Raw genomic sequence first — 11,437 nt, forward strand, 5'->3', positions numbered from 1 at the left:
CACACACACACACACACACACAAACACACACACACACACACAAACACACACACGACAGAAGTAAATAGACACCCTTATAATCGTTAAAATTTATTTAAATCTGAAATTATACATTTAAATCATGTGTGAATTATTACAATGTGAATATCTAATATTTAGTAGACATGCCCTTTGCATTTTTCAGTGCAAGGATCTTATGAGGCATGCTACTGATCAGATGACAAATATTCTCTTAACAAATTTCATGCCAAGTTTCATGCAGTAATCTCAAAAGATCTGACTTTGAGAATGCCTTCTTGTTCTTTTTACAAAGTGTCCTGTACATTATGCCCAAGAGGTGTTCTATAGAGTTCATACTTGGTGACTGGCTTGGCTATGGAAGCTTTCTAATGCCATTCTCTTCCAACCAATCTTGAATCTTTTTAGCTGTATGACAAGGAGCCTCCTCTTCCATAAAGAGAGAGTCTTCTTTAATCATTTCACCTCTGGAGAAGATTGGAAGGAGTACTTTCTGCAATACGGACACTTATTTATCTGAGTTTATCTTTCCCTCACATTCCACCAGCTCTGATTGACCATTGCTCTAAATTGCTCCCCAAACCATCACATGGTTGTTGGCTGCAACCTTTTCACATCAATCTCTTGATCATAGAGTCTCCAGACCCACACTCGGCCCTGTCAAAAAATATAGCAAATCTGGACTCATCAGGGAATGTGACAGTGTCCCAAAATGCTAGTGACCTCTCCACCATCTTACTGGCCCAATCTTTTCTCCGCTTCATATTGGCTGGTTGAAGAAGTGACTTCCTTCTTACTGCTCTGCCATAGTAGCCAAGTTTGTGAAGATACCTGACAGCTGTTCTGGAACTGACATCAACATATTTTGCTATCCTCCACATTCTCTTAACAAAGCCCTGATTGACCTGGGCAAAGTAATGTGGATTCCTTCCCCTATTAACTCTATTAACTGTAGAAAGTGGGATCCCAATGTTTTCTTCGATTTTATGTTGACTAAATCCACCTTCAGATTGACCCACAATATGACCTTTTTGAAATTTGGACAGTTCCAATGCTTCTTTTGTACATCGCATGATTAAACAGTCAGATATAGAACCTGAAACATAAAAATGTCAATTAATAAGAAATATAAACGTTTTCAAGTTAAAATAAACATAAAAACGATGTTTTATGGGGTGTCTATTTACTTCTGTCGTGTGTGTGTGTGTGTGTGTGTATACATTCTTAATTTCATAACAAACCAATGAAATATAGTAATACTGTCAATCTGAGCTTAACTATTTATTCTTTGTTGGCTATTTGCAACAGCAGTGAATGTTCATTCACTGTTTTCCTATATATTGTTGGTGATACATATTGTCTTAGCATGTGGGTGGCTGTGAGTACATGCTACTGACAATACCCAATGAAGCAGGAATGCACATCTTGGCATTTTCACCAGCCATTACTGGAACAGTTTTCTTCTACCTTCAATATGTATTTTATTTTTAAACAGAACAAGAGATATTATCTGCAAACAAATACTACAGTAAATTTACTTTATATGATATGTTTACATTAAGTATGATACATAAATGGCTATTTTAATCTAATACAGCTTCTGTTGCATGTAATGGATTATAAACTAGCTTTTTTTCAATTTTTATTTCAGATTAGTACCAAAGATTATCAATGGTGCCATTGCTGGTATTGTTGGGGTCACATGTGTTTTCCCCATTGATCTGGTCAAAACTCGATTGCAGAACCAACAGCCTGGTCCAAACGGTCAACTTTATTATAAGAGTTTGTAAGTTTAACTTTATTTTATAATGGTATATTTTACTTTGGTGATGTGTGTTGGCTATAAAAGATTGATAATAACTATAGAAACAAAACAGTAGTTCGCATTATTCTTGTTCCTTTTTTTATAACTCCATACACATATTAGATACTTTATAGGACTACTAAATCTACCCAGTACTTCACTGGTATTATAGTTTATACACCCCACAAGGAATGAAAGACATGAAAGCAAAATTTTTCTCAGACAGATTTGAACTCAGAATATAAATACCTATAACTACATATCTTAACTTAGTGATGCATTATTTGGCGTCTGGGACCATCTATGTTAGAAAGAATTGCATGGGAACAGAAACAGAAGGGAGCATGTGAGTGAAGTGTTTTTATAGATATGCTACAACCAGAAGTAAGGTTTAATTTGCAGAGATGGTACAAGGGGATTTCAGAACAATGAGAGAAGGAGAAGTTTATCTTAGAAAAATTCCATAAAGAATTTAGGAGAAACGAAGGCTGAGAGAGAGAGAGATTAGGAAGGATGATTAATAAGGGCTGTATAGGCCCTGTACAGAGATGTTGTTAGTAAGGTTAGGGTTGGCAATGAGTATGGTGAAGAATTCTGGGTAGAAGTAAGGGTCCACCAAGGATCAGCCCTCAGCCCCCTCTTATTCATCATAGTCCTCCAGGCAATAACAGAGGAATGCAAGACAGGTTACCCCTGGGAGTTGCTCTATGCTGATGACCTGGCTCTCATAGCAGAATCACTACCAGAACTAGAGAGGAAATTTCAGGTATGGAAGCAAGGTTTAGAATCTTAGGGCCTTAGAGTCAATGTCGCAAAAACCAAAGTCCTAGTAAGTAGGAAGGTGAACACATCACAAACCCCTTCAGATAGATGGCCCTGCTTGATCTGTAGAAAAAGTGTAGGTAGAAACTCCATAAGATGTACCAGTGTAAGCTATGGATGCATAAGAAGTGCAGCAACATCAAAGGAAGGTTAACTGGGAAGATAGCTTTCATGTGCAGCAGATGCACAGGGGCAATAAGCACTACAGATGCTCAGAAAACAGATTCCATCACATGCCAGGGGGAGGAACTAGAAGTGGTTGATAGTTTCCACTACCTAGGTGACCAAGTCTGTAGTGGGGGTGGATGCTCAGAGAGTGTTACCACTAGAATAAGAATAGCCTGGGAAAAGTTCAGAAATCTCCTACCTCTACTGGTGAACAAAGGGCCTGGATGTGTGATGTCAGTGTGCAGACATGACAGAGTGTAAGAACCCTGAGAGAAAAGTTGGGCATAAGAAGCATCAAATGTGGTGTGCAAGGGTGACAACTGCACTGGTATGGTCATGTGTTACATATGGATGAGGATAGCTGTGTGAGGAAGTGTCACTCCCTAACTGTGGAAGGAACCTGTGGAAGAGGTAGACCTAGGAAGACATGGGATGAGGTGAGGTGGTGAAGCATGACCTTTGAGCATTGGGCCTCACAGAGGCAATGACATAAGACCGAGACCTTTGGAGATATGCTTTGATTGAGAAGACCCAACAACTAAAGTGAGATCGCAGCCATGGCCAATGCCGATGTTGCATGTCCGGCCAATTTAAGAGTACCCTGATGCGTTGGGTGATGTAATATGCTTGAGAAGACCTGTTGAGTCAAGTAAAACTAAAACTAAAATTGTAGCTGTGGTCAGTGCTCCCTGACTGGCTCCCATTCCGGTGGCATGTAAAAATCACTATCTGAACGTGATCAATGCCAGTACTCCCTGACTGGCTCTCATGCCAGTGGCACATGAAAAGCACCATCCAAACGTGATTGATGCCAGGCCTGCCTGACTGGCTCCTGTGCTGGTGGCACGTAAAAAGCACCCACTGTAAGGAGAAAATGAGCTTACACCTCACCAACTCTACCTTAGACACTCTTGAAGTGGTTGGCATTAAGAAGAGTATCCAGATGTAGAAACATTGCCAGATCAGATTGGAGCCTGGTGCAGCTGCTGGCTTTCCAGACCGCAGTCAAACCGTCCAATCCATGCCAGCATGGAAAACGGACGTTAAACGATGTTGTTGTTGTTGATGATGATGATACAATTCCACTTGCAAAACATTGATTGACTTTGGGCTATAGTAGAAGACACCTGCCCAGCTATAGGCACATAAGTGTGGTGGTCCTAGGATATACACATACAGATACTGTACACAGTTTATGAATTAAAATGAAATGGAATGAAAAACAAAAATTAAATACACATATATGGACATATATTTATGAACATATACACACACATGTGTGTGTGTATCTCTAACTCTTCCATTGAATTTCTCGACATTTTGGTCAGCATACTCACTCCACTCTCACCACCTCCGTCCACTATAAATACACAGACTCACACTCCTATCTTATCTTCTCCTCCTCCCACCCTACCCACACCAAGCTCTCCATCTCCTACTCCCAGTTCCTCCATCTATGCCAGCTCTGCTGTGATGACCGTGACTTTGAGACCCAGTCTCAACACATGGCTCACCACTTCACCCTATGTGGATATCCCCTCTCCGTTATCTACACTGCCCTTGCCTGGGCACAATCTGTTGACTGTGCCTCTGCTCTTTCTCATCACATTTGTCCCACCCTTACCCATCTCCCTTTACCCCCTCACCTACCACTCCTCCACCCTACCCCTCCAACACACCATTCTCTGAGCCTTCCAGCAACTCCAGTCCAACCCCTCCACCTTGCACATCTTCCCTAACCTACCCTTCCCTCCTTCAAATGAGCCCATAACCTGCATAACCTCCTGATCCACTGTTTCTTCCCTACCTCTCCAACATCACTATCCTCATTGGCACCCATCACCATCCCTATCACATCACCAACTCCTTTACCTGCACCTCCAGTAATGTTTTTTACTGCATCTCCTGCTCTCTCTGTCCTTCCCTGTACATTGGTCAAACAGAACACCATTTGGCTGACTGGTTTGCTGAACACCTCCGAGATATCTGACTCAGCAGTGGACTGTCTTTGCACAGGGGCCACCCCGACTCTTGCCTTCACTGTGAACAGGAATTAATCTTCCTCCTTTGTGCCTTATAGCCTCAACTTGCTACCTCTCTTCATTTGACCCCAACCCCACACAGGTTCCCACACACCTCCCACATTCAACTGCCCCCTCCCTCCACCTATACACCTGCACACCACCTATCTCAGTACCCTCACCACGCACACACCACTATACAAACACCCATACACACTGTTCAACTCATTACTCACTTCACACACCCACAAACACCTTCCCACTCCACACACTAGCACCCAACACCTCTCAGCACCCACACACACTCTTTAATAGCATCACCACACATACCACTATACGAGCACCCCTACACACTGTTCAATTCAGTACACACCACACTCACATGCACATGCATCCCCACTCCATACACACTAGCACCCATTATCTGCCAACCCTGACCTCCCCTCACACCACATCCTTTCACCCCTATTCTACCTCCCCTCCCCTATCCCACCTACTAACCCCTCTATAGATTTCCCCATAACATAGCATTCACTCCAATAAGTACATAATGCTTGAACACAGACAATATATACACACACACACAACATTCATTAACACACACAACACGCATTAACACACGCAACATGCATAGACAGATAACATTCACCCACAAACATACATGATACACATACACACAAATACACAAAATGCACATCACTCCACACAACACATACACTATGTTACTTGTACACATACACACACACCCAGGCTAATGCGTTTGCACATACATGATAACCGCACACATATCTTCACATGTCCATATGCACACACACATACATACAAGTATACAAAACCTATATCACTCGACATAACATAAGCATTGGGTCACTTACACACAGGCAGGTCCACATAATTTTCAGCTTGCCCACACCTACATACTCATGCACTCACCCCTATTCATACATACACACTCACACACACCATTCTCACATATACACACATGCTTGAGCAAATTTGTTTGGTCAGGTCACCATTATTATCCCCCTTTCATCTTGCCTCTTTCTTCCTGCCATTTCATCATGTTGAACCATTAATCCCTATACATTTTTTATCACTCTCCATTTTTTCATTCTCTCTCCTTTTTTTCCTCTTAATCTTTTCTGTCAAAGAGCATAAGCTCAAAATGTAAAATACTTTTCCATTCTTCCTGAGTGTTAAACTAATACACCTGCTTGTTGTTCCTACAACTGTTTTGTCTTTTGTTTTCTGTAAATTATATATATATATATATATATATATATATATATATATATATATGAACATATACATTTAAGGATAAACATATTACATAATGTTGTGAGGATAAGAAGACCACTTTGCAGTCACATGCTTTGAGGTTCATTCCCATTGCTTGGCTCTTCGGTCTGGTATCTTTTTCTATCACTTTGAGCTAAGGATTGCCTTGAGTAGAACTGCTAGATGAGAACTGTAAGAAGCCCATCATGTGTGTGTGCGTATGTTTGTTTGGATGTATGTGTTTGTGCTTTGCCATTGTTTGCACACTACACGCAAAACAGTACTGCAGTCTATGCAATGATGTCTTTGTATACCATTGGCCATCAGAACATGCCCAGCCACTGAGATTTTTAAGGCCCTAGAGCAAATAGTGGCTTACTTGAGAACAAGTGAGGGTTAGCAACAAGAAGAATAACCAACAGAAGAAAAACAGCCTCAATAAGTTTCATTTGACCCATGCCAGCATGAAAAGGTGAAGATTAAGATGGTGGTAGTGGCAATGAGATGGCAGTCGTAGTGATGGTGCAGACTTGTTACTGTAATTTTATTCTTTTTTGCCATTAATTCAAGATAAACTTGGAATAATAGTGGTGGTATGACTTTTCTGTTGAAGTTATACATTATCAGAACATTGATAAGTCACAAAATAACAGACTGTTTCTAATATATTTTTATAAAGTACTTTAAAAATATGTCCCCTTTATTGCCCCAGCTTTTTATTTACATGACACCTAAGCAAATCAACAAACTGACTGCAATCTCAAAAGTAGATTAATCATGACCTTTGAAGTAAGCGTGTGAGTGAGTGTGTATATGTATATATGTAGGCATACTGTGGCGAAATTGTTAAGAAGTTTGCTTTGCAATCATATAGTCCTGGGTTCAATCCCACTGTGTAACATCTTAGATAAATGTCTTTTACCATTAGTTTGTGTCCAACCAAGCTTGTGAGTGAAATTTGATAGAAAGAAACTGTATAATCCTGTCCAATGGATTGCATTTATAACTCAAAAGTCCTAGAGGAAATTGCTCATCAAAACCCATTTACATATATATATGAGTGAGTGGACAAATGAAAGAAGGACACTCAACAAATTTTAATGGGAGTTACATGTATGGATCAAAACAGTTTTGTTTAAATTTGTTGGTACACTGAGTTTCAGGCACAATGCTAGTCTTCAGCCATATTGAATTTGAAGTTCAATATGGCTGAAGACTAGCATCGCGCTTGAAACTCGGAGTACCAATGAATTTGAATCAAACTGTTTTAATCCATATATATATATATCTTTGACTTGTTTCAATTATTGGACTGCATCCATACTGGAGCACTGTCTTTAAGGGTTTTAGTCAAGTAAATTGACCCCAGTACTTATTTGGTACTTATTCTATTGGTCTCTTTTGCCGAACTAAGACATGGGGCATAAACAAACCCACACTGGTTGTCAAACAATGATGTCAACAAACATGTACACACATACATGATGGATTTCTACACAGTTTCTGTCTATCAAATTCAAGACTTTGGTCATCCCAGGACTATAGAAGAAGACACTTTCCCAAAATGTCAAACAGTAGGATTGAACCCAAAATTATGTGGTTGCAAAGTGAACTTCTTAACCACACAGCCATACCTGTGCTTTTGTGAAGAACACAACACTCTGAAAATGTGTTCCTTTTAATTTGTTCCAGCTTTCCACATTGCTGAAGTCTAACGAGGTCAACAAACTATTATTATGTCAACTGTTGTTTATAATCATGAGCTTAAAAGTGTGTGTGTGTGTGTGCATAAATTTCAAGTTAATTCATTTCATATGTCAGTTTAATAAGTTATTTAACTAAATTCTCCATTATTTTCAAAATCAATTTAAATGATGGCTTTGTACTTCATGAGAAATATGACCATGAAAGGCACAACCATCTGGGCCCTGCATGTTTTTAGAAAGATCCACTCAGTTGCAAGTATACACATCATGTCTCTGGCCTAAGGATAATTTCCTCCCACCAGCCTCAGTGAACACAGAGAATGTCACATGTACTGCCATTCCTCCTCTCTACTTGTAATATTTTGATTGATTTATCAATCAGTTTAACCAATTACATTGTATCTTACTTCCAGTAGACTCAACTGACATAAATACATTTATTAACTTTGGCTTTGAAGAAATCCTAATTTGTTTACTTCTCTCTTATCAGATTTGACTGTGGCGTGAAAACATTTCGTAATGAAGGCTTCTTTGGAATGTATCGAGGTAAGCTAGTTTGCAACAAGTAGGAAAAATTTTTTAATTATTCTTTGTATTTTGAATATTCTCTTGAATTGTTACAGATAACCTTCATTAAGTGGCCTTTATCAAGACTTCTCTTCATTAAGAATACTTCAACTAAATTTCTATAAACCTCTTTTAAATAAACTGTGTCCAGAATTTCCTATATAATATTCATATGGTTCTTCTTATATTGCTCTTTTTCCAAAATTGATTCTTCTAACTGTTCTCCTCTAATAATGCCTTCGCTAGTAGGTTTAAATTGACTTGAGTGTTCTCTGACTTTAGACAATCCTACTATTTTGCTTTATTTTTTAGTCTTGAATGGAATGATGATATTTATGGCTTTAGCAGGTTCTTCCAAACTAGTAAGGTTGATGCAATTGATGTTCAGCTTGATCCTCTGTGAGTTGATGGCAGTAAAGAAAAAATAAGGCCAAGGAGAAAGCTCCAGTTAAGGGGAAGAATGGTAATAAAATATTTAGTATTTGTTGGTAAGGGTGTTTATTAACTAAGACACAAGGACAAGAGGACAGGTGAAAGCCAATTGCATCAACTTGGCTTGGATAAAGGTGGTATATGTATAGCTTGCTAGTTCAGAGGAACAAGAACCATGGATGATGTGATCTGTCAATAGGTCAGTATTTGCAGTGTGTTGGTGAATGGTAGTTTTCTGATTACATCAATTTATTTATTTGTGAACTAAAATGTTTGTAATGTTATTACCAGTTCAGATATGTGTGTGGTACATTTGGACTTGTAAGTAAGCCATCCACTGTGTTTTGTCATGGAGAAAATTTCTTGCTGTAGACAGAATGGTGTTAATATACCAATATCAGTTCACAGATGTAAGCATTTCAGAGTAATTATCTCCTCTTTGGTCACAGATACTAGGCAAAGTAGTACTGCGAACTGATAAAAGAGATTGTTTCTCTTATAATATTTCAGTCACTGTATTATGACTGAAATATAATAAGAGAAACAATCTCTTTTATCAGTTCAAAATGCCACTCTGCTTAGTGTCTGTAACAGAAGAGGAAATAACTATTTTGAAATTCTTGCATCTCACAGTCTAGATAGGTGGCGCTCTGAACTGATATTGGTGTATTAACACCATTCCGTCTACAGTGAGAAATTTTCTCTGTAACAAAACACAGTGAATGACTTACTTACAAGTCGAAACATGCCACATGCATATTTGAACTGGTAATAACATTACATTTCTATACTTCACTGCTTAGTGCTCCCCCTCCATAGAATGTTTGTGCTCATCCACTGCCCAAACACTGCATTAATTATTTATTACTTCAAAGAAATTTAAAAAGCAATATTGATTCTTATAAAATTTCTGCAATGATATACTTTCATGATTGGTAGTTTAAGGCTTAAGAGAGATAGATCGAAAGAGAGAGAAAGAGGTGCATACCTATTCAAATAGTTAATGTTAACTCACAAACTGAATATATTAGATACTAGCTTAAAAGACACCCTAGCATATAGCTTTTAAGCAACTGACTCTGAATGGGAAGATCTGCAAACAGATCTCTGACTAGGAATCCCAAATTACAGGATTGCAGGTCCGGATTTGGCCCGAAATGTTTTTAATTTACTCAGAGTTAGACTTTAGATTATAAAAATTATTATCATACAAAAAAAATTGTCACAAAAAAGTCACATAAAAAAATTGCTGGAAACAATCACAGTAATGAAAACTTGGGAATCCAGAATTTCAGGATTGTCTGTCCAGGTTCCACCCAGGATGTTTTTAATTTACTTACGGAGTCAGCCTGATTCCAAAATGGTATGATATGTTGGGCTATGGCCTCTAGGAGTAAAGTTGAAAAAGTGTGGCACACTGACGTTCACATTTATTATATTATATTAAGGCAGTGAGCTGGCAGAATCGTTAGCCAGGCAAAATACTTAGTGGTATTTTGTCTGCCGTTAGGTTTTGAGTTTGAATTTTGCCAAGATCAACTTAGCCTTTCATCCTTTCAGGGTCAATAAAATTAGTACTTGTTACATATTGGGGGATCAATGTATTTGACTTAATCTCTTCCCCTAAAATTTGAGGCCTTGTGCTTCTAGTAGAAAAGATTTATTAAAGTTGAAAAGGTGTGACACTGACTTCCACATTTATTATATTAGATATATTTAATTTTGGAGAAACTTTATTTCAATTAAAGTGTATTTTGTGTGTGTGTACGTATATATATATATATATATATGTATTAAAGAAAGCAAAAAATAAAACAAAAATGAGTGTTCAGTATGTTGGTGACAGGAATTTCTGTCAAAGAGACATGGTTAAACAAAATTGTACATCATCTCCCTCTTTCTCTTACGTACCCACTCTTTCTCTCTCTTTTATTATTACTCACACTGCCACCATCAACACTACTACTTTTAATTGTTGAAAAAATCGATAATAGGTCCCCTGGAAGGGATCCTTATATATATCTAATATATTTTATTTTGAAGACCAAGGAAAATAACCCGTTTGCCCCTGGAAGGGATCCTTATATATAGTCAAGGGAAATAACTCATTCATTTTTCTAAATTATTTGGTAAAAATGAAATTGAGTATGCTTATTCCTTTAACCGTAAGACATTTTAATTTAACATTTTAATTCAACAATCGGTTAAAATGTCTTACGGTTAAGCTGGTTCCTATGTGTTTCCCTGAAGAGAAGATTACATTCTTATCAACATCACCTATTCCTATGGAAGGTACAATTTGTAATTTTTTAAACATATGTTGGAAATAAAAGAATTCATTTAACATATGCATTTTACTCCATTTACTAAATTTGAGCTCCACATCAGCTCCTTTACTTTCCAAAGAGTCTTCCACCCTGTTTACTAAATCAACAGAAATCACAGGTCGCTGGATCGAACACTTCTCTGAACTCCTAAACCATGAGTCAGTTGTGGATGAAACAATGATTGATACTATGCAACAAAGACCTATCATTGGCTCCTTAGACTCTTCACCCTCAATAGATGAAGTAATGACATCAATAAGTAAATTGAATCTTGGTAGGGCACCTGGAAAGGAT

General features: G+C 38.1%; 1 protein-coding gene across 3 annotated transcripts in view; it reads left to right on the plus strand.

Annotated features, from left to right (window-relative positions):
• Positions 1–11,437, plus strand: part of LOC106874401 (mitochondrial glutamate carrier 1) — an 81,828-nt gene that overhangs the window by 50,063 nt on the left and 20,328 nt on the right. For all 3 annotated transcript variants that reach the window (XM_052971170.1, XM_052971169.1, XM_052971168.1), the window contains exons 3-4: positions 1,670–1,804; positions 8,308–8,363. In XM_052971170.1, coding sequence (XP_052827130.1) covers positions 1,670–1,804; positions 8,308–8,363 — 191 coding nt within the window. The remainder of the gene's footprint in view (positions 1–1,669; positions 1,805–8,307; positions 8,364–11,437) is intronic.

This window comes from Octopus bimaculoides, chromosome 10 (genome assembly GCF_001194135.2).
Source record: "Octopus bimaculoides isolate UCB-OBI-ISO-001 chromosome 10, ASM119413v2, whole genome shotgun sequence".
Taxonomy (NCBI): Eukaryota; Metazoa; Mollusca; class Cephalopoda; order Octopoda; family Octopodidae; genus Octopus; species Octopus bimaculoides.